The 24703-nt window shown below is 38.3% G+C and overlaps 1 protein-coding gene, 1 non-coding gene and 1 pseudogene across 2 annotated transcripts in view; all 3 read left to right on the top strand.

Moving 5' to 3' along the window:
* SVOPL (SVOP like) overlaps positions 1-24703 on the top strand; it is a 92937-nt gene that overhangs the window by 50815 nt on the left and 17419 nt on the right. Inside the window, exons 9-13 of the mRNA XM_077144195.1 lie at positions 3831-3904; positions 11798-12003; positions 12758-12869; positions 13610-13691; positions 15484-15573. Of these exons, the coding sequence (XP_077000310.1) occupies positions 3831-3904; positions 11798-12003; positions 12758-12869; positions 13610-13691; positions 15484-15573 (564 nt within the window). The remainder of the gene's footprint in view (positions 1-3830; positions 3905-11797; positions 12004-12757; positions 12870-13609; positions 13692-15483; positions 15574-24703) is intronic.
* LOC143652550 (U6 spliceosomal RNA) lies at positions 6870-6976 on the top strand. The gene has a single exon (XR_013160752.1). It is a non-coding gene; the product is annotated as a U6 spliceosomal RNA (small nuclear RNA).
* Positions 6942-7928, top strand: LOC143679644 (heterogeneous nuclear ribonucleoprotein A1-like 3; annotated as a pseudogene).

Here is a 24703-nt window from a genome sequence, read left to right as displayed (position 1 = left end):
AGAAATGTATACTGTTCAGTCATTTCGGTAATTGCATAGGCTACCAAAAACTTCTACAACTTCCACTTCCAGTTGTAACCAACTGCAAATATTGCAATAACTCAATCAATTCAATTCTGACTCTCTCCAGAGGAGCTCGGGCAGATTTCACAGGTGAAGCGCAATCCTCCACAAAGTGGCCTGCCCTGGGCCACCAGCACTTTTGACCAACTGGCTACAAATCAGGGGGTTCCCATCACCCGCCTTGTTTCCATCATTTGCTAGAACTCATAGAACTCACTGAAAGTGCTATATTTATTATCCTAGTTTTGCTATTAAGTGAAAGGTTACAAATAAGCCAAAAGAAGAGATACATAGGGCGCACTCTGGGGGAGGTCTCAGATGCAAGTTTTTTCACTCATTTTCAAGTGTCTCCTCTCCACATGGAGTCAGAACACATCACCCTCCTGGCCAGAGATGTATTTTCTCCATCAGGAACTTCATCTGAGCTGCAGGCATCCTGAGTTTATAAGGGGTCTCATTATATAGGCTTGAATGATAGCCTCAGTGTTCACAGGTGAACTCAATCTGCAGCCCCCTTCTTGCCCACAGGCCTGGGAGGTGGGCCAACAAGAGGAGGCTCCAAGCCCCAACCCAGCCTAATCACAGGGGTGGCCTTTCTGGTGTGGTCAGCCCCAACCCTAAGGTTGAAAGTGAGCTGCCCCCACCCTCCCCCAGTCATTAGCATATGGATCATCAGGGGTGAATCTGGGCCCAGTGAGAACAAAAGACACTCCTATTACAGGAAATTCCAAAGATTCAGAGGTTGTGTCCCCAGGAACTGAGAACAAAAACCAGTTAAGTTTTTCATTGTACTGTAGTAATCCATCTTTATTTTTCTTTTTCAAATATATTTAGGTATCTATTATGAACAAAACGTTTTGCTAACTGTTCTTATACTTAGATATAAAAAAAAAGGAAGTGGGCTTTCTATCCCATTCTCAAATTTATGCCATTTCTTTTCTTTTCCTCACACAGCCCCCACCCCCCAACCCCCCTTTTTAAAAATGTTAATGTTGAAAAAATCTCCCATCAGCTTTAAGGGCCTCTATTTCTTCTTAATTGTCATGTATCCTCCCCACCCCCTTTCCTGCTGGCATTGATAAGAGTAAAAGGGTTAGAAAATTCAATGAGTTTTTGTATTTGCCAGCAATATTAAAAAGCTTGCAAAGATTGATTGGCTGAGATAAATGCATCTAAAACAAAAACCTCAATTATCTACTCATTTGGACCATTTGTTCTCAAGGGAGCTCTGTGGTTATTTCACCCACGGTATTCCCATACTCTTGAGTTCTATGATCTAAAATATAGGAGGCTACAACAAAAAATTTAAAAAATAACAATAAAATATAGGAGGTTAGGAAACCAATCAAGATGCGGATTCTCTGTTTGAAGCACGCAAATGACCAATTCCTGAGACACGAGGGTTTCAAAGACAGAAAACGTTTATCACTAGATGTGAAGCAGGAGAGCAGGTGGACTGTCTGCCTAAAAATCTGTCTCTCTAAGCTACAGTAATTCTCATAGTTTTATAGTATCAAAAGATGGGCAGGTCTTAGATTAATCAGCACAATGGTTCTGGATGATGTAATTAGAGGTGAACTAATTATTGTGCATGCACAGATTGATTATATGCTTAGCTCATAGAACATATGTAAGAAAACAGCCTTAATATGATGGGAATGATTTTTAATATTATAATGAGGTATAGGTCACTTATAGGATAAAGTCTAAGCTACTGTACTTGTCAGGCCCATTTTGGTTAGATCTAGCTTTGTTTATCTAGATAGCTTCGGAATTTGTGTATAACCTGGTCATTCCCTGAAAATTCATGTATGTATGTGACACCTGAGACTTTGAATTAGAGCACTGTATCTGTGAAAGTCAACATTACCCCATACAGCAACTGCTAAAATGTTGAAAAAATGATCGGATTCCAACTAGCGATGTGAAAGAAGCTGATCTGGATAGAACTAAGGTAAATCAGGTAAACATAGGGTAAAGGATGATATGGTCCATATTTTAAAACATCAACTTCTGTGTGAGACCAAAGGAGGGGATATTTATGTGGTACAAAATTTATATTTTGGGTAGTGCATTATCTGATTTAACTTGTATGGTCAGTTTATTTGAATACCACAGTTAACATGGAATCTTGAATGTGGTGTGAGATCTTTTGGGTTTTTCAGGTTAGGGTGATGCCCCAATATATTCCATATTAATTTGGGCAGAGAGTAAAAAAGTATTTGCAAAGTTCCCTTGAGGGACTGAGGAGAAAGAGGAAATATTCAACTTCCCCATCTGGGGAATTCCTGATATTCTCAACAGCAATGGGAACAGTCAATTCAATAGGCTGAGCCCTCAATCATGGGGTTTCCCCCTATAAAACTTATTCCTGCAAAGGAGAAGCTAAGCCTACTTAAAATTATGCCTGAGTTACCCCCAGAGAACCTCTTTTGTTGATCAGATGCGACCTCTCTCTCTAAGCCAATTTGGGAGGTGAATTCACTGCCCTCCACCCTCTGTCACTCCCAGGGTTGTAAATCTCCCTGACAATGTGGGACAGGACTCCTGGAATAACCAGGACCTGGCCTCATGGGATTGAGAAAGCCTTCTTGACCAAAAAGGGGAAGAGAGAAATGAGATAAAATAAAACTTTAGTGGCTAAGAGATTTCAAATACATTCAAGAGGTTTTTCTGGAGGTTATTCTTTTTGGGGGGGGGGGGCTTTAAAAAAGGAATTTGTTGAACTGAGTTTACAGTTCTAAGGCTGTGAGAATGTCCAAATAAGGGACCGATAAAAGGTTATCTTTACTCAAGAAAGGCTGATGACATTCGAGGTTTCTTTCTCATATGGGAGGGCACATGGTGATGTCTGCTGGTTTTCTCTCCTGGCTTCTTGTTTCATAAAGCTCCTCTGGGGGCATTTTCCTTCTTCATCTCCTGGAGATTATTTTTATGCATTATATAGATATCACTTTTAGTTTATTGTGGATTGGAGTGGCTGGAGGGGAGTACCTGAAACTGTTGGACTGTGTTTTGATAGTCTTGATTCTTGAAGACAATTGTATGACAATATAGCTTTTACAGTGTGACCATGTGATTGTGAAAACCTTGTGTCTGATGCTCCTTTTATCCAGGGTATGGACAGATGAGTAAAATAAATAAATAATAAATAATAGGGATAAAGAGTAAAAAATTTGGTAAATTGAAACACTAGTGTCAAGAGAGGGAGGGGTAAGGGATATAGGATGTATGGCTTTTTAATTTTTTCTTTTTATTTCTTTTTCTGAAGTGATGTGCGTTCTAAAAATGATCATGGTGATGAATGCACAACTATGTGATGATACTGTGAGCTGTTGATTGAAAACCACATATGGACTGTATGTGCATGAAAATTTCTTATATAAAAATATTGTTTTTTTTTTAAAAAAAGTAGCTTTGGACTTGGGGTGGATTTGTTTGGCTGTCTTTAGTGATCATGAGACCCTAAAGTTGAAACACCAGATAAAAAGGGTGCAAGTGAGGATCAGTCACAAGGTTTTTACAATCACAAGGGCACAAGATAAAGGCTATACAATCATTATCAGAGATCAAGAGAGCTAGATTACATTCAGAGATTTCAGCGATTTCCCTTTGTCTACTCTAATATGTCAGAAAGTAAAAAGGAGTATCTATGTAATGATTCAGTTATCAGAATCATCCCCTAAATCCTAACTTCTCAGTGACAGTGCCTTAGCTTTTCTTATGTCCATTAAATGTCTTCTGTTTCTACCCTTTCATTACCCTAGGAAAAAAGAGGAAGATTTGCAGACCTATTAGATGCTAAATATCTAAGGACCACATTACAGATCTGGGTCATATGGTAAGAAATGTGATTATCTCAAAACTATTTTTAATAAGCAAGCAAATGCAAAATGACTACTTAAGAAAATCCATTCAGAGTGCTACTAGGAAGAAAAACATGAGGTTGACTCCTAATACTATCTATGGAAGTGGCTTCCCCATGCTAAACCCACCAGCTACAAAAGAAGGAAGAACAGAAGGAAACAAGTTTGTCTCCAACCATCTTTAGAAATTTTTTTATCATGTGCTCATTTCCCAGCCTTTTGCAGCTTGGTGTTTTTTTGTTATCAAGTGCCAGAAACTGATCCTTTGAAGTCAACACTCATAAATGCAACAGAACAGTCTCTTGGAGTCCTCTCTGTGCTTCCTTTCTCTGTACCCTTTAAATGGTGCCTTCCTGACTGCCATGCCATCACTGTGGCAGCCTTCAGACTCTGCTGTCTGCCAGATCCTTTGCCTGACTCTCATCAAATCTGATTGTGTTATTAAAAAAACCTTCAACATAGCTATTGCAAACTATTGCAAATATGATGAAATATTCTTTCATCAACAGTAATAAACTTACTACTCAATACTATGGGTCGTCAGTGGTGGAAATAAAGGGTATGGGAGGATTTGGATTTTATTTTATTATTATTATTTCTGTTGTGGGATAATGACAATGTTCTAAAATTGATCATGGGGATGTATGCACAACTATGTGTTGATACTGTGAGCCAGTGACTGTATACTCTGGATGTTTTGTGAGGTGTTTGAATATATCTCAATAAAACTAGAAGGAAAAAACCCTTCTGGTTTTGCTTTCAGAAATGGCTGACTGGTTGTTTCATGCTAACTTTCCTGCTAAGAGCAACTAGAAAAGCTGTTAACATTTTTGTGAAATTCATGTCTGTTTGAAAGCACAAGAAGGCTATAAAGGGGCTAAGAATTTGTAGGACCAACCTAAGGAAAAAGGGAAGCCAACAAAGATCCCAGCATTCAGGGCTGCTTTTCCTCTTAAGGCAATTGCTGATTCCAAAAGTGAAAGTGGTAGCTGGGAAGCTGAGAAGTGCTTTCAGCACTGTCAAGGAACTGGAGGATAAAAACTGGAGTTGAGGGCTCACCAAAGAGAAATGGTCCTGGGAAACACCCCAGATTTTCAGGCTGACCTCTGAAGAAGTATTCCCTAGGTATAAGGGTGATCCAGAAATCTACCAGCTTTTACACGTCTAAAGCCCAGCTTTAAACCAGCTCAATCTTGGAATGGATTAAAGTGATTTGCTCTTAGCTTAGATGCCTATCAAAAGCAAGACTAAATCTTTTGTGGAGGACAGTAACATCATCCAGAGCATCCAGTTATCTCTATTATTTTTCATAAACAACATACCTCATAAAAACATATGAAAAGACAAAGATTAACAAAAACCTTGATAAAGAAAACAGACATTAGAGAGAGATCCAGAGGAGATACAGATGTCGGTGTTACCAGACAACTTTATCTTAACTGTGATTAAGTAATTAAATGATAAGATGAAGAATTCTGACAGAAAATCAAATGGGAATTCTAGAAATAAAAATAAAATTGAAATAAAAAACTCAATGGATGGATTTAACAGTATTTTAAATACAGCCAAAGAAAGAAATAATAAAAAGATCAGTCAGAAGAAAAAATATCTAAACATGGAGCAACAAGATGGAAAATAACAAAAAGCTCTAAGGCACATGCAACTGGGATTCCAGAAGGAGAGGAGAAAGAAAATGAGGCAGAGGCAATAATTTAAAAGATAATGTCTGGAAAAAAAAAGATAATGTCTGGGAACTTTCCAAAACCAACGAAAAGCATCAAGCCAAGATTTAGAAGAACTGTAATTTCCACGTGATATGAATACAAAGAAAACTTTACCTAAACAGCATAAACTGCTGAAAATCTAAAGAAAATCTTAGCAGCTAGGACAAAGAAAACATTACTTTCAAAAGAACAATAATTAGACTGCTAGCTTAATTTTCAACAGAAAATAAATAATGGAAGGTAGAAGACAGTGGAATATTTTCAAAGCTTGAGAAAAAAATAACTGCCAATCTAGATTTTAATGTAAATGGTAAATATTCTAATTAGAATAAGGTGTTGATCCTAAATAATGATAATAATAATAAAAGCTACATGCTATTTCCAAGAGGCTCCTCTACACTGAATACAGAAGGGTTGAGAGCGTAGAATAGAAGAAGATAAAGCACACCAATACTAATCAATAGAAAGTAGGTTAGTTACAGTAGTATCCAACTAAATAAGAGAAGCATTACTGGAGTTGGAGTGATATTTCATAATGATAAAGGGTCTATCCACCAAAAATATATAACAATTCTTTATTTGCACCCATCTGATAATACAGCCTAAAATGCATAAAGCAAAACTTAGCTGAACTTAAAGAATAGATATATCCACATTTGTAGTGGAAGATAATTTTAACGTATACGTTTCTCATTAAACATTAGAAAAAACAGACAAGGAAAAATAAGAATATAGTAGTTTTAAGCAGGTTCCCTTGACATATATAGAACATTCCATCCAACATCTGAAGAATACAAATTTATTTTAAGTACACATGGAACATTTATGAAGATTAAAAATACTGAATTATATATCTGAATGTGGCTAAATAGGGGGAAATTTTAGGCTGTAAATGTGCTACTGAATAAATAATAATAATAAAATGACCACGTGCTGGGCCAAAAACCAAGTCTAAAAACTTTCAGAAGATTAAAATCATTAAGTCTGTGTTCTTTGACTAAAATAGAATTAAACTATAAATCAATATCAGAAAGAAAATTATAAAATCCCCAAATTTTGGAAGTTTAACAGTATACTTTTAAATAAACCATGGGTCAAAGAAGAAATTCCAATGGATATTTGAAAACATTTTGAATTGAATGATTAATACAACATATTGAAACTTATGGATGTAGCTAAAGCAGAGGGGAATGTATAGCCTTAAAATGTATATTAGGTGCTTGCTTCGGCGGCACATATACTAAAATTGGAACGATACAGAGAAGATTAGCGTGGCCCCTGCGCAAGGATGACACGCAAATTCGTGAAGTGTTCCATATTTAAAAAAAAAATGTATATTAGGTCACTGCCATCATGTCCAAAGTCAGAGTCTCTTACAGAGCCTGAACAGCTGCAGAAGCTCTTTATCAGAGGGTTAAGCTTTGAAACGACTGATGAGCGTCTGAGGAGCCATTTCGAACAATGGGGAACACTCCTGGACTGCGTGGTAGTGAGAGATCCAAACACCAAATGCTCCAGAGGTTTTGAGTTTGTTACCCATGCCACTGTGGAGGAGGGGTGCAGCCATGAATGCAAGGCCACATAAAGTGATGGAAGTGTTGCGGAACCAAAGAGGGCTGACTCAAAGAAGACACCAAAGAGCATCACCTAAGAGATTATTTTGAGGAGTATGGGAAAATCGACATGATTGAAATCATGGCTGACCAAGGCAGTGGCAAGAAGAGGGGCTTTGCTTTTGTAATTTTTGATGACCATGACTCTGTGGATAAGACTGTCATTCAGAAATACCATACCGTGAATGGCCACAACTGTGAAGTAAGGAAAGCCCTGCTAAGCAAGAGATGGCCAGTGCTTCATCCAGTCGAAGAAGTTGAAGTGGTTCTGGAAACTTTGGTGGCATTGTGGGGGTGGTTTTCGTGGCACTGACGGTTTTGGTCATGGAGGTCACTTCAGTGGTCGAGATGGCTTTGTTGGCAGTGGAGGTACTGGTGGATGTGGTGGCTGGCAGTGCGCATGGCTATCATGAATTTGGTAACATGGAAGCAGTCTTGGAGGTAGTGGAAGCTACAGAGATTTTGGCAATTACAACAATCTATCTTCAAATTTTGGACCCATGAAGGGAGGAAACTTTGAAGGTAGACGTTCTGGCCCTTATAGTGGTGGAGGCTAATACTTTGCCACACCACAAAACCAAGGTGGCTATGGTAGTTCCAGCAGCAGCAGTCGCTACAGCGATGGCAGAAAGTTTGACTTACTTCCGGGAAACAAAGCTTAGCAGGGTAGGAGAGCCAGAGAAGTGACAGGGAACTACAGGTTATAACAGATTTGTGAAGTCAGCCAAGCGCAGCAGTAGTGGAGCCTAGATGCTACAAAGAAGGCATGTTTCAGACAATACTCATGTGTATGGGCAAGAAAACATGACTGTATTTATGACTAATTGTAGAACAGGTTATTTTAGTTTCTGTTCTGTGGAAAGCGTAAAGCTTTCCAACAAAGGGTTCTAATGTAAAATCTTTTTTTTTTTTTTTGCGTCTGTGCTGTTGATTGCTAAATGTAACAGTCTGGTTATGAAGATGAATAAATGTGTCTCTTGAAAAAAAATGTGCATTAGGAAGAAAGTAAAATTCAATGTCTAAGCTTCCATCTCAAGCTAGAAAAAGAACTATATATGTAAAATATATAAATATGCCACAATATATATAGTATATGTAAATAGTAATACATAAAATACAGTCAATATGTAATAGTATATCTTGTACAGCAATAATTAGAAAATGAAATTTTAGAAATGATTCCATTTACAGTATCATCAGAAATTGAATGTTTTCTTGACTCATATGAAATTGCCTATGTTGCCCATTTTTGATCACTTTGATCCTTAAAAATGGAAATTTCATATGATTCACCCAAATAACACAAAAGATGCATCACATCTCTCAGAGAAATCATTAAGAAGTTGTTGAAAAATAATAAAGTAGACCTAGACGAAAGGATAAACACACATACACACATTTTTCATTCATTGGAAAACCTAAATTATGTCTGTTAATTCTATTCAATTTGATGTTTAGATGCACTATAACCTCAATAAAATTCCCAACAACCTTTTTTTTTAGTTGACAAGTTGATTCTAAAATTATGCAAAGACCCAATAATAGCCATCATACTTCTGAAGACAAAGAACTAAGTTACAGAATTTACACAACCATGTATCAAAGTATTTTATAACAACAGTAATTTAAATTGTGGTATTGGTAGATAAATAGACCCATAAGACCAAATACAGAACTAAGCAACAGACCCACACATACATATGGACTCGGCATACGTGAGAAAAGTAGCTCTAGATACAGTGGGGAAAGGATAAGTGCTGGATCAACTGGATATCCATATGGAAAAAACAAATCTTGACTGTTACCATGTACCATGCAGAGAAATGAGCACCAGGCAGAATTTATTTATAGGGAAGCTAGAGCAATAATGCTTCTAGAAGATAACATGGGAGAATATCTTCATGACCTTGGCATAGGCAAAGATTTCTTAAGTGGACACAAAAAATGCTAACTATAAAGGAAAATATTGATATTTAACTATATTAAATTAGTAACTCTGCATCATAAGATATCTTGAAGAGACAAAGGCAAGCCACCAACTGGGAGAAGAAATCTGCACTGTTCATGTGCATGAATATCTTTGTTGTTAGGAAATATATATAAAAGTATAAATGGTAAAGGAGCATGATGCATGCAACCTGCTCTCAAATATTGAGAAGATAGAATGATATAACAAATGCAGCAAAGTATTAAAAGTCTGGATAGGGGATTGTGTTTGTGGTAGGTTGAATTAAGTACCCCAATTTAGAAATGTTCTTAACTTTAGTGCACATTCCTGTGGGTGTGAGCCTGTTCTCAACAGGATCGCTTGAAAATATTATTTTAGCTAAGGTGTAGCCCTACTGAGTGAGTTGTGGGTCTTAATCTGGGTCACTGGAGTCCTTTCTAAACAGAAATTTCCAAATTCAGACATAATCAGAGAATGCCGTGGGGAATAGCTGGAAGCCAGAAGCCAGAAGTCAATGGATTCTGGACAAGAAAGGAGAGGACATTGCCATGTGGCATGAGAAAGGGACACAAGCAATGGAATCCCAAAGATTGCTGGCAGCCAGCACCAGAATGTTACAGACTTTGGGGAGAAAGCATCACCTTGCTGATGCCTTGACTTTGGACTTCTCCTACCCTTGACACTGTGAGCCAATAAGTTCCTGTGGTTTATAACCCGTTGTTTATAACCCATTGTGTGGTATTTGTCATAGCAGCCTGGCAACTTACAGCATTATTTCAGAGTCCTCTGCATTATTTTTGTAACTTTCCTGTAGGTTTGAAGTTATTTCAAACTAAAAATACTTTTAAAAAAAGATATCAAATAAGCATAATGAATACATGCTCAACCTAAAATCAACAGGGAAGTACAAATTGAAACCAATTAAAATATCATTACAAATCCACCAGAATGGCTAAAATTAAAAAGACTGATGTACCAAGTGCTGGAAGAATGAGAAGTAATTAGAATTCTCAAGCACTGCTGATTTGAGATCAAGTAAGGGCATCCACTTTGGATGAGCGTGACACATAGTGTATGGCCTGTCAATTCCACTCCTTAGTTTATACCCAATAAAAATGCATATATATGCTTACTAAGAGACATTTATGTGTTTGTTCAGAGCAGATACCAGCCAAAACTATAAACCACCTACATGTGCATGAAGAGTATAATGGAAATATTCATATGGTATATTCATAAAACAAAATACCATACAATAATAAAACCAAGATGACATGACATGTCCTATTACACCTGACATGGCTGAATCTTACAGAGGCAGTAATGAGCAAAGGAATCCAGACACACAAAATACATATTATATGATTCAATTTATATAAAGGTAGTAATCTATAGTATTTGAATTCAGGAAAGTGCCTTTGGGAAAATAAAGGGGACAGTGATTGAGAGTGGCACAAGGAGGCTTCTGGAAAACCGAAAATATTTATTTTTTTTATTTTTGTTTTTACTTTGATATAAACTTTTCTGTATAATTTTTATATCTCTACTATAGAATAGCTAGAAAAAATAAAATATATTTAAAAAAGAAAGAAAGAAAAGCAAAAACGTTCAGTGGTCTTTCATGGTTTGTGAAAGGTACTTTGTGATGGGCAGAGTTCTAAAACTCTCTCTCCTGGTTTCCCATGCCCTGGTTATTTAATCAAACACTTGTACCGGCACTATATGAAAAGACTGTTCAGGTGTCCTTAAGGTTACTAAACTTAAAATACTGAAATTATCTTGGGTTATGTGATATACCCAGTCTAATCACTAGGCACCTTAAAAGAAGAGAAATTTCTCCAGCTGGAATCAGAGAGGTGCAGTGGAAGAGGAAGCAGGTGATGAGGTAGAAGGGGGATTGATCAGAGAGATCTGAAGCATGAGTGAGCTCAGTCCACCCCTGCTGGTTTTGGAGACAAAGAGTACCATGAGCCAGGGAGTGCAGGCTGCCTGTAGAAGCCACAAGGAAGTGGACCACAGTCCTCCAGCTGCATGGACCTGGAGTGAGAATTTCAGATGCGGATGTCGTGATCACTGGGGGGTGGGACAGCAAGGGGCTGGGGGGAGAATCAGCACCCGTGCCTCTCCCACGTGTTCTACCCTCATTCTGCCAGCAAACTGAATGAGCCTAGAAATGGATTCTTCACCTTGTGAGACGAGGAGCAGGGAAAACCCCAGGGGCTGCTGAACTTCTGACCTACACAAGTGTGAGATATTAAATTCATATTGTTTTAAGCTGTTGAATGTGTGTGGGTGATTTGATACTGCAGCAATAGAAAATTAAGCCAGATTTTAAAGTCTTGAGCTTGGCATGTGGGGAATTCCACTATGGAGTCCCATCCTGCTCTTGCAAATCCACCTCTCGCCACACCCACCCTGGACTCTACCCTCCAATCTTTCCTCCCTGATACGTGCACTGGGCTTTCGTTCCCCTTTGCCTTCCACTGAGAACACCCTGCCTGCTTATCCCTACCTCTTGTCATGCTACCCATCCTTCAGGATGAGCGTAACCTTTTCCTAAATGTGTTCTCTTCTTCTTTCCAGGCTGGGAATCTCTTTCGCCTACTATGGGGTCATTCTGGCCAGTGCCGAGTTGCTGGAGCGAGACCTGGTCTGTGGTTCGCGGTCGGAGTCCCAGGCGGTGGTGGCCATGGGGGACTCGGAGGAGAGTCAGAGTCCCTGCCACTGCCACATGTTTGCTCCCTCTGATTACCAGACAATGATTATCAGCACCATTGGCGAAATTGCTCGTAAACCTCTCTCTGTACATTGGGTCCCCTCTGTTCCAGGTGGGGTAGATACAGCTCAGAATCTCAGAGGAGAAAGTATGTGTGACCTTATCATGGACATGGTTTCTGCCTGGTAGAACTGAATAAGTTTCCAAATTCTGGTGTCATGTCTCTGATTTGGATTAGCATGAGGAAGGAAAGTCTGGAGGTGTGAAGCTTTGATTTACTGTATTTTATCAATTTCTTTCTTTTTTTTTTTTTTTTACATTTTAACATCTGTGAAATTGGGATGTGTCTTAAAATGGTTTGTTAGATTTTAGTTGATAGTTATTCCTGTTTTAGGAGACATAAGATAATGGCACTTAAATATCAATGCCATCTTGAATTTGATTAAAATCAGCCTAAAACACTTGAAATATAGGTCTATCAAATTGGCAAACTGCAACAGACCTACACGATATATGAAGAATTCTGGACATAAGAAAACCCTTTATCTATACCAGTGCTTGTTATTCTTTTTTTTTTTTTTTTTTTTTTTTTTTTGAATTGTCCTATTGTTTTTTTTTTTTTTTGTGCTTGTTATTCTTAGACCCAAGTGTGAAAAATGTATCAGAGTCATGAAGCTGATGAAAATGTAACTGTATTTTGGCTGAAATACTCATACGGTTTGGGTGAAGTTGCTTCTTTCTGAAATGACGAGGATGGATCCATGCCAGTGTTGATAACTGCTATCTGCTTTCCAAGGTTTCAGAAATTCCTTGTCATTTATTTCTAGTGAATCCTTTAAATATCCTGGGCATCAACTTCCTGGGCAGACGGCTGAGTCTTTCTATTACCATGGGATGCACAGCTTTATTCTTCCTTCTCCTCAATATTTGCACTTCTAGGTATTTTCTCTCTGATTTCTTCAAAACAAACAAGTTTTGGGCAGAGGGTTTGAAAAATATGATCTCCAAACCCATGGTATACAGTGGGGGCCGTGGACAAGCTCTTTCACCAGGGAGAGTAGAGAAGGCGCTGTTTGTTTGAGCTGGCGCTGTCTTGCCCCCTGCCTGCCACTCTTTCCTTCCTCTTCCCATTGACCCTGCCTGTCTTCGGCCATCACAGGATATGGTACTGGTATTGGGATGCTCACTTCACCCACCAAAACAGTTAGGATTTTTATGCAAAGGAGAATTGGGACTCTAATTGTTTGCCAAAGTATCCAGACCATCGCCAAGATGGTTGAATGATAAAGGTAACATAACTGTGTTGTGAAAATTCTTTTCTCTCTTATTTTGCAAGCCTACAGTGGCCTCAACTCTAATATATGCCATTTCTTTCGGCACATTGTCAACCCCATTTTGGGGGTGCTGGGGGTGGAAGGAAAACTACTCTGGGGGGGCCAGGCAGGAGTGGCACCCTGGGGGAAGTGGGGAGTGGAGAGAGTGTGGAGCAGGAAGGGTGGAAAGTTTGCATCTGGCATTTGCTTTAGGACCACACCATCAGGCCAATTGTGACACAGCTCCTCCCTTGCGGTCCCAATTATCTGGGGTGTATGTTTCAGCTTGCAGAATGTGCCTGGGTTTGGCCTACGCAGGGCTGTCTGTGTTGCCTTTCATAATTTCCCTCCTTTTCTGTTCTCTAGTGCTGGTCTGATTGGCTTCCTCTTCATGCTCAGGGCGCTCGTGGCAGCAAACTTCAACACCATCTACATTTACACTGCTGAGGTCCGTTTTTGTGAAGGGTGTATTATAGCAGGGTAGGCAGAATGAGCTGCTTAGAGAGCGTTGCCATCCATAAGTAACATATGGTGGCTTTTGTTGACTTGTGGCGATTTTCTAAAAAAATTCTATCAAACGATGCCAGAATGCAAAAAAAAAAAAAAAAAAAATGTTTATGTGTAATAACTCATTTGGGTGGGCCACAGTGGCTCAGCAGGCAGAGTTCTCGCCTGCCATGCGGAGACCCCGGTTTGATTCCCGGTGCTTGCCCATGCAAAAACCAAACAAACAAACAAAAAATTAACAAAGTAATACCAGAGGTTTATTTCATGTGGATTTCTCCTCCCCTCACTTAATCTATTGAAAGCCAGTCTCTGAGAGAAAGACAGGACCTTTACCCTTTCTCACTAAGCAATGTGCTCATAAAAGACATCTTATTGCCTTAGCCTCATGCTTGGAGAAGAAATAGGGTTAGGTGTTAGTCAGCATGTGGCTGCTAAAATGTAAAATCCTCCATCTCTCCTTTTGAAATGAGAATGTATTTTCACCTTTATTTTTTGGAAGATCATTTTGCTCTCTGTTATTTACTACATGTGATTTAAATTTGAATATGAAAGTGATTTGCTCTTTGTTTGGTAATTAATGCAATTAATTAATTAATTATGCAAAGCATTGCCTGAAGTAGTTAGAAGATTTCATCCTAAACTGTCACTTTAAAGAACTAATATCTCTAGAAATAAAACAAAATTTGGACAGGAAATGTAATAGTATTTTAACTGACTTTTAAAATTATTTTTTGAATTTACAAACCTAAAAGTCTCCCATGTATAATAGTTTTTGAACTTCAAAAATTATATTTGCAATATCTGATTAAGCATATATTTTGGAGTTTGCTCATTTATATAAAATAATTTATAAAAGCATTTCTTTCTGATACCTTCTTATTAAAAAAAAATTCAAAGATGCATACCTAAGAAAATTAATGTCTTCTATTGCTTCATCCTCTAGATGGGTCAGAACTTGAGTAATAGACATTATTGATACTTTAGCAAAGAAAAGAAAGTCACTGTGTATCTGAATGTGTTTTCAGTCACAGCTAGGAGCCTCACTTTTCAGAAGAAAAAATACTCTAGTCTTAGACCTTTACTTATAGGTATAAGGAATCCTCTGGAGGCAAGAAGGCCTTTTGCTTTTGCGCTGGCCGGATTGTGGCTAACAAGATAGAGCCAACTAAAGGCACTACATGCTTTGCTTTAGTGAGTTGATAAAAACTGTTTTTTCAGAATCGCATTCAAACAAAATTTTCCAGACTTTAAAATATTCTCCATATAATCTTAATTATTAAACAATATTAACTGGCTTATTGAAGTTCTGCTATCATATTAAAATTATCAAGAATTTGGAATCAGTGAAATGCAGATTAATGAAGTTTTAACATAAATGTAAAAAAAGTTGCAACAAGAAAGTAGAATATGCCACAAGATACTGCAACAGCAAAGAATCACGTGAATTTAAAGAGAATATGGCGAATGTTGGGACATGTAATATTTTCCCTTAGTGCTATAGTAAATTTATCATGTCTGTATTAAAGATTTCGTTCGATTGTTATTATTTGGAAAGGGCTTTCTTCCATTCAGTAGAGCCACCTTTATGCAGCTCTTTTACATTACTAGCTCTAAAGCTGAAATCTTCAGTCTGATTCAAGAGCTTGACCTGGGGAGAGAAGGTAAGAAGTGACCTTGGGGAGGAAAAGGTGTAAACTCAGTGGCTGATACTTTCTGTGCCTTTCCCCTTTCAGGTCTACCCAACCACGATGCGTGCTTTGGGCATGGGAACCAGCGGCTCCCTATGTCGTATTGGCGCGATGGTGGCACCATTCATTTCACAGGTACTCGGGAGGTCTTTCTTCAGGGGAATGAAACTAAGGGAGGTAGAGAAAGAGGGACCCTGGGTCTCTTCAGGTTAAGGTTATAACCAAAGATTTCAGTTTACCAAGTGAGTTTTCTTAAGGTCCCATTTTCCTATTGTTTGGCGACTTTGGGTAGGGAAAGAGGCTAAATTAATGCTACCAGGCTTCTGGATTTCCAGTCAGTCAGGAGCATTGATTGCGTTGCAGGGTTTGCTCAGCTTTAGTCTAGGTATCGCTGGAGGAAGATGCAAGAGCAATGGGTGACACAGGGCACTTAAGCAGTTGAATGATGACTGGGTTCTAGTTTGCAAGCTGACAGAATGAAATATACCAGAAATGGAACAGCTTTTAAAAAGGATAATTTATTAAGTTGCAAGTTTACATGTTCTAAGGCCGTGAAAATGTCCAAATTAAAACAAGGCTATAGGAATGTCCAATCTAAGGCATCCAGGGAAAGATAACCTTCAGGAAGGTTAATGAAGTTCAGGGTTTCTCTCTCAAGTGAGAAGGCACAAGGCAAACATGGCAATGTCTTCTAGTTTTCTTTCCAGGCTTCTTTTTTTCATGAAACTCCTCCAGGAGAGGAGCTCCTTTTTCATCTCCAAAAGTCTCTGGCTGTGTGGGCTCTGTAACTTTTTCCAAAATGTTTCCTCTTTTAAAGGATTCCAGTAAACAAATCAAGACACACTTGGAATAGGTGGAGTCACATCTCCCTCTAATCAAAGGTTAATACCCACAATTGGTTGTGTCACATCTCCATGGAGATAGTCCAATCAAGCTTCCAACCTACGGTACTGAATAGGGATTAAAAGAAACGTCTGCTTCCACAAAATGTATCAGGATTAAAACATGACTTTTCTAGGGCACATAATCCTTTCAAGCTGGCACAAGCTCCAACCCTGACATTATCAAGCTGTGCAGTTGAGAGACAGACCAAAAAAGTGCAGGAAGCTGAGTTGAGGCACAGGGAAGTAGCATTGGACAGAGTAAATTCAGTGCAGGCAAGCCAGGAGTAGGCTAGATTAGAATCCAGGGATAACCTGAAACCATGGATGGGAGCTTGTTTCAGGAAAGGAAATAGAGGCAGATATGATAACCTGCAGGCTCATAGTGCGACTGGACCAGACATGTGTATGCTGCCCAATACGCACAATGCCTAATCCTGTGACACCAGGATTTCAGAGAAAACGAGCTTTATTGTAAAGTGCAAAGCAAGGAAAACAGAAGGCTTATGAGCCTCACGTCTGTTTCCCCAAACTACAGCAACACTGAGAATTTTATAGTATTCTGACAAAGGCTGGCCTAGGATAACGAATATAATGGCTCGAGGTAACGAAATCAATGATAGTCTCATTGTTGAGCATGAGCAGATTGATGACAAGCTTAGCCACAGGATGTATATAAGAAAAAGGTGGCCTTCACATGATGATAGGTATGATTTTTAGTATTATAATAAGGTATAGGTCACCTATATTTTAAGGTTTACACTACTGTGCATGTCAGGTAGGCCAGTTCTGGTTAGAACTGGCTTTATCTAGCAAGATCGCTGAGGAATTGGGGTGGGTTATCTCTGGGCTGTTTAATTTTCCATTAGCAAACATTAAGGGGCTGCCTTGGAGATCACAAGACTTCAAAGTTGCAAAACAGATAAGGGGATACAAGTGGGCAAGTCACTAGTTATCATGAGGCTATACTGTTACACAATACAACAGCATCATCAAAGCATCAAGGCATCTGGGTTACAGTTCAGTGAGTTACAACACACAGATATTTGCTTCTGGCTGTATCAAAAGGTTAACATATTTCAAGATTACAGTTCAAGTGAGTTACAGTAGTTCCAGGTATTTACTTTGGCTATCCGACAATATATTAGAAATGTAGAAAGCATCTAGATAATGATTCAGTATCTACAATTATTGGCTAACTCTTAGCCTTTGGCTATAATAGTTCCTCAAGGGGCAGAGACACCCTGGTCATTCTTTTTGGGCCACAAACAGTAGAAATCCATCTGAGCTGGCTGCAGCAAAAGAGGCAGGATGCAGCTGTGCCCTGGGGAGGGCTGGATACAAGAACTGGGAGTCTATCAATAATGCAGACCCTGCCCTCCACCTGTCTGTCTGGACCCATGGTCACCCATCTCCGCCTCTCTGAGCATTTAGGCTTTACTGTTCTCTCCCTGAAGACCAGTTTGCACTGCTTGCCTGTGGACATGACAGTCCCACATATCCCAAACATATATCCTGAGATTCAGGTCCCAGAAGATGCTGCTTAGATCTTCCTGAATCCCATGAAAAGGATACTCTAATTGGCCTAGGTCTAGTCAGTTGTCCATGCTTGAGCCAAATCAGTTGTGGCCAAGAGTTTGGGTCACTTAAAATGCAGCTTTCAGAGGAAGAAGGCTGTAACATGTTCAGCAGACTTTAAAGTGTTTTTGCTACAATTTAATACAGGGACTTTGTCACCCCTAGCTTTTTAACTATCTTGGGAGTCTTTGGCCTGTATATGTTAGACAAAAATGGTGGCAACTTTTGTCTTGTGTTTATAAAGAACTTTTATACTTATAACTTTAAACATTTGCGGAGAAGAACCTAATGCAAAGAAGAGTGTGACCAAACCAAGGCATAGCTCATTTCCCAAGCTTTAATTAGGAGTGAGTCGCTTGGTTCTCAACCACCTGGAACATTCTCTCTCGATACTTGTAAGTACTGATCCCAGAAGCCACGTGTCTTTAGGAGGGTTCATGGATCGCGAAAGAGCTCAACTGGAACCATGTCTCCTGGGGGCCGTAAGGCTCAACTCTGTATAGCATCCTTCAGCCAAGGACTTCTCAACTCTTTACATTTAAGTCACCTCATCTCTGTGCCACTCTCATTTGTAAAAAGGGGATCGATAGTAGCACCCATCACAAAGATTTGTTCTGAGGGTTAAATGAGATTGAAAAAATGTAAAGTTGCTAGGCAATATTTGACCCATAGTAAGCACCCAATGAATGTTACCTAATAATGGTAACAATGATCAATAACAACAAAGGCCAAAACTGTTCAAATAAATATTTTGCAATAACAAACAAAAAAAAGCAATACTTTTAAAAAATATTTTTATTGTGAAAAATAACAAATGTACAAAAAAGCAAAATGTCCAAGTATATTGTAATGAGTAGTTATAGAACAGATTTCAGAGTTTGGTATGAGTTATAGTTCCACAATTTTAGGTTTTTACTTCTAGCTGCTCCAAGACACTGGAGAATAAAAGAAATATCAATATAATCATTCAGCAATCATATTCGCTTGTTAAATTGTATCTTCTCTGTTATAATTCACCTTCTCCTTTGATCTTTCTCCCAATCTTTAGGGGTATTTGGGCTATGCCCATTCCAGCTTTTTCATGTTGGAAAATGCTATTGATAATATGGAATGGGGAGCTGAAACTAGTTGATGTTTTGGAGAGGCTTAGCTCCTTTGCGTTTCAGGACCTATCTGGCCTAGGAACCCATCTGGAGTTTGTAGGTTTCTGGAAAGTAATCGTAGTACATGGAACCTTTGTAGAATCTCAGATAACACCCTAGGTGCTCTTTAGGGTTGGCAGGAATGGTTTTGGTTGGGATTTCTCAAACCATGATAAGTAACAATGTCTAGCTGAAGCTTGCATAGCAGTAACCTCCAGAGTAACCTCTCAACTCTATTTGAACTCTCTCAGCCACTGATACCTTATTTAATTCTTTCCACTCTTTTGATCAGGAAGGCATTGTCGATCCTATGGTGCCAGGGTCAGGCTCATCCCTGGGAGTCATATCCCACATTGCCAGAGAAACTTTCACCCCTGTATGTCATGTCCCACATGGGGGGAGGGTAATGATTTCACTTGTAGAGTTGGCCTTAGAGAGGCAGAGGCCACATCTGAACAACATGAGGAACTCTCAGGCAGACCTATAGTAAGCTAAACTTCTCTGTTATATGCATAAGCTTCACAAGAGCAAGCCTCAAGATCAAGGGCTTGGCTTATTGACTTGGGGGTCCCTAATGTTTCAGACAGTATCAGGGGTTTCCCCAATGGTAAAGTTTAATAGTTCCATGCTTCACAAAAAAAATACTTTTAAGTTACTTTAATAAGTATTCAATTGGGAGGTTTTACTTTCTTTAACAGGTTTAGAGCGGGAAGTTTCGAGTCTGGAGGTATAAAGGAGAAGTTAGGATTTAAGGGATGATTATCGTTACTGAATCATAAAATGGATATTCCAGTATATTAGACAAAGGGAAATGCCCGAAATCTCTGAACTGAAATCTAGCTGCCTAGATGTCTGATTATGATGGTATAGCCTTTAACTTTATACCTCTGTGATTGTAAAAAGCTTCTTGTGATTAACTTTCACTTGTACCCATTTTATCCCCCCCCCTTTTCTTTCTTTTTTTTTACTTTAGAGTCTTATGATCACTAAAGACAGCTCCTAATGTTTATTAATGAAGGGTTTTGGGTCAGCCCAGAAGTAACCCATCCCAATTCCAAAGTTATCTTGATAACCAAGACTAGATCTAACCAAAGTGGACCCACCTGACCTGTGGCGTATTAGGCTTAATCCTATAAGTGACCTATACCTTATTCTCATGCCTATCATCTTTTTAAGGTCATCATTTCTTACATATGTTCTGTGACTAAGTACGTAATCAATTTGCATATGAGCAATAATGAGCAATGGAGACATTGTGCTCATTATCCTAAAACCTACCCATCTTTTCTTTTTTGGGGTGCATTATCTGAGAATCGAACCTGGGTCTCCTGCATGGCAGGTGAGCATTCTACCACTGAACCACCCATGTACCCCCGACCCATTTTTTTATATTATAAAACTATCAGAATTACTAAAGTTCAAGGAGACTGATTTTTAGGTCTACAGGCCATCTGATCTCCTTCTTTGCACCTAGAAATAAACTCTTTCTTGAAACCCTGGTGTCTCACAAATTGGTCATTTGAGTGCATTGAGTAGAGAACTCACTGCCTTTTGTCCAGTATCAAACTTGTGATCATGTCCAGCGTATTCACCCAGGGTTGGGGTGGGGGGAGCTGCACCAGGCAGACAGTAGGGCTTTGTGTTGAGTTCATGAACTCATCAGTTAGCCTTTCCTTGGAGGTAGGTCTCAAACTTTAGTGCATATGAGAATTACTAGGATAACTTGATAATATAAAGATTCTTGGACTCTACCCAGAGATTCTGAATATATAGATGTGAACTCACTACCTGCATTTTTAGCACGTACTCTGAGTGAATCTCATGCTGTTGGTCTCTGGACAACTCACTGAGATGCACTGTCATAAACAGGAAAAAAAGTTAAGAGATCAGCTTACACGCTCTCTTGTTATTGCTGCTGCTGCTGCTCTTGTCCTGCTCTTCTTCCTCCTTTTCCTCCTCTCCCTCCTCCCCTAGACAGTCCATTAAACCAGTTAAAAATGTTTGCATATTAATTAGTATTTTAATGACTATGTTTATAAGTTTAATGCAAATATCTCTTTAAAAGATGAATATTTCAAGACACTTAGTTGTTAGAAAACTTAATGGGAGTAGAAATAATAGGAGTTGTGGCTGCATAGTCCAAGAAAGCAAATGGGAATTTTGCTACAGAAGTATCAAAGACTCCTGGAGATACAGAAGGGAAAGGGACACATCCCCTACTATAGATCAGGAGGCTCTCTGCACTCGTTCTGGGTAATCAGGAAGCCGTGGACTTGAGTCCCAGCCAGGTACCAACTGATTCTGTGATGTGGGGCCTGCTGGTACCTACTAGAGATGGCTGAGGTCATTCAGGCATGCACATGGCTTTGGGCATCACCCCAGGTTTGCACTGAAAGCCCTTGCAGCCCATGGTCCTGGGCTTTGCAGAATGCAGGGCATGGGTGACACAAGCAAGGCTGTGCACCCTTGTGCTCAGAATTAACAGTATCACAGCAAAATAAACTTAGTCCAACATCCAAACAAAGTATTGAAAAATATTTTAAGTCCTTACAAACATCTCAAAGGGATCTCAACAGGGGAAGTCTATTTATAACCCCCAGAAAGACTTTGAGAAATCCTGTCTACTTTCCTTCTGTTGCCGTCAGTGGCCTAGAACCTGTTTGCAATCTCCGGTGTCATCCCTTCAATTTCATCACCCCTTCAAAGTTCAAACTCTACCAAACCACAGCCTGAACTGGTTTCTCTGACCCTTCTTCCTACCTTCCCAGATCTATGTTCTCACCCTCTCTTGAGCAGCTATTTGATCCTTCCACTTGAAATCATTCAGCCTCTCAGGATTCCAGAAGGAACTGGGTATGTCTTCCTTAGGAGATGGAAGAGTCTCTTCATTGGAAATCTATTTTGATGATCCATTTAACAAGTGGTTTCTGGAGTCATCCTCTAAAAATTCTAAATACCTTCTACAGTTTGACACTTTGAACACCAAAAGGACCCAATTAGCTACAATCAATGTTTGATAATATAGATAAAAATTATTTTATTCCATTTCAACATTCAACCAACATTTATTATTTTAGTTATATTTATTTACCACAGCAAATAAGTGAAACAACTTTCCAATGGTATGTTGGAGCTGGTATATACTCGCTTGTTAAAAAAAATTGTTAAATTTTCAGGAATTTTGCAGGCTGGTTAATGTCACATTGATAGCTTGAAATTGGCTATCATGGCAGTATTTGTACCATGGAAATTGCCAGACACTACAAATCATGCTTTTATTTTAGAGCGTGATGTTAAACATTTGCTATTATATCACTATAAGGTCATTACACTGGAGAACTCTTCATTGAAGTGGGAAAATTTATAAATATGCCAATAATTAAGATACTTTCAGATTGCACTGAGTTTTTGGAGGTAATATAATAGTGAGTTAAGGGGTGACAGACCTCTCTGGGAGGTTGATATTAGAGTTGAAACCTGAAGAATGAGAAGTTCACAACTGTGTAAAGGAAAAGAGTGTTTCAAATAGGACAAGCTAATGAAAGGAATTTGAGAAGGAAAAGAGAATGCTGGGTTCCAGGAGAAAATAATCATCTGAAGCACAGTGGAAAGAAGTACAGGGAGAGAATGGGGAGCCTCACAAGCACATTAAGGACTTGATATTTTATCTTAGAAACAGTGGGAAATAATTTAAAGGCTTTAATCAGTTTTGCATTTTAAAACAATTTCTCTGGCTACTGTATAGAAATGTCAACTGGAGGGGGACAAAAGAAACTACATATCAAGTGTAGTTCATAAATATGTTTGTATTTTGGATGACTTAAGAGACTTTTCAAGGGCAATTTTGACCACATATGACTTTTTTACTTCCACATGGAAAAATCAAAGAATTACAAAGGAAAATAAAAACCATCTAATATCTCATTACTTGAAGAGCACACACAAAAAATATTTTAGTGAAGCTTTTCAACTTATTTCTCTATGCATATGTTTATATAAATATGTCTATGTTTTTACCCAAATATGATAGTTCATGTCCTTTTTATAGTCTGATTTATATTTATTTATTATTTTTATTGAGAAATTTCACACACATACAGCCTTTACATGGTATACAATAAATGGCTCACAGTGTCCTCACATAGTTGTGTGTTCATTACCATGATTGTCTCTAGAACATTTGCATTACCCCAGAAAAAGAAATAAAAGAGAAAATACTCATACATCCCATACCCCTTACCCCTACCTCTCATTGACCACCAGTATTTCAATCTACCCAGATTTTCATGATTCATCTCCGACTATTTATTTTTTATTCCCATTTTTTTGTACTTACCTGTCCATACCCTGGACAAAAAGAGCATCAGACAGAAAGTTTTCACGACTACACAGTCACATTGTAAATGCTATATTTTTGTACAATTATCTTAAAGAATGAAGACCACCGGAACAGCTCAAGGGTTTCAGGAATTTCCCTCCAGCCACTCCAATACATCACAAACCAAAAAGGACATCTATATAATGCATAAGAACATCCTCTGGAATAACTTCTCAACTTTGCTTGAAATCTCTCAGCCAATGAAACTTTATTCTGTCTCATTTCTGTCTTCCCCTTTTTGGTGAAATAGGCTTTCTCCCATGATGCCAGGTCTTAGCTCATCCTGGGAGTTCTGTCCCACATTGCCAGGGAGATTTACACACCTGGGGGTCATGTCCCACATAGTGGGGAGGGCAGTGAGTTCACCTGCCAAGATGTCTTAGAGAGAGAGAGAGAGGTCGCATCTGAGCAACGAAAGTGATTCTTTGCTATTTATAGCCTGCTTTTTTTTCATTCAGCATGTTGCAGAGATTTTTCTTGTCAATAAATAAAAGAAACAATTCTTTTTTAATGCTGAAAAATTCTATATATAGGTTACTTTTTTTTCTGTCATGTTTACTTTTAATTAATTAATTTATTTTTATTAGAGAGGTTATTATTAGGGGGTTACAGAAAAATCATGCAGAAATTATAGAGTTCTCATATACCTGCTTTCACACTCACAGTTTTACCTATTTTTTAACAATTTTTTTTAGTGTGGTACCTTCGTTACAATTGGTAAAACAATTATTGTAATTATATTATTATTTTTTTATCTTTAGTTGATTTATTTTCATTCTTTTTTTCTTTTATTTATTAATTAAAAAAAGAAATTAACACAACATTTAGAAATCATTCCATTCTACATATGCAATCAGTAATTCTTAATATCATCACATAGATGTATGATCATCATTTCTTAGTACATTTGCATCGATTTTGGAAAAGAACTAGCAAAACAACAGAAAAAGATATAGAATGTTAATATAGAGAAAAAAATAAAAATAATAATAATAATAAAAAATAAAAATATATATATATAAAAAAAGGAAAAAGAAAAAAACAAAAGACACAAACAAACAAACAAAAAACTATAGCTCAGATGCAGCTTCATTCAGTGTTTTAACATAATTACATTACAATTAGGTATTATTGTGCTGTCCATTTTTGAGTTTTTGTATCTAGTCCTGTTGCACAGTCTGTATCCCTTCAGCTCCAATTACCCATTATCTTACCCTGTTTCTAACTCCTGCTGGTCTCTGTTACCAATGACATATTCCAAGTTGATTCTTGAATGTCGGTTCACA

Source organism: Tamandua tetradactyla, chromosome 1 (genome assembly GCF_023851605.1).
Source record: "Tamandua tetradactyla isolate mTamTet1 chromosome 1, mTamTet1.pri, whole genome shotgun sequence".
Taxonomy (NCBI): Eukaryota; Metazoa; Chordata; class Mammalia; order Pilosa; family Myrmecophagidae; genus Tamandua; species Tamandua tetradactyla.
The sequence above is the reverse complement of the archived record's forward strand: the minus strand, read 5'-3'. Positions and strand labels throughout refer to the sequence as shown.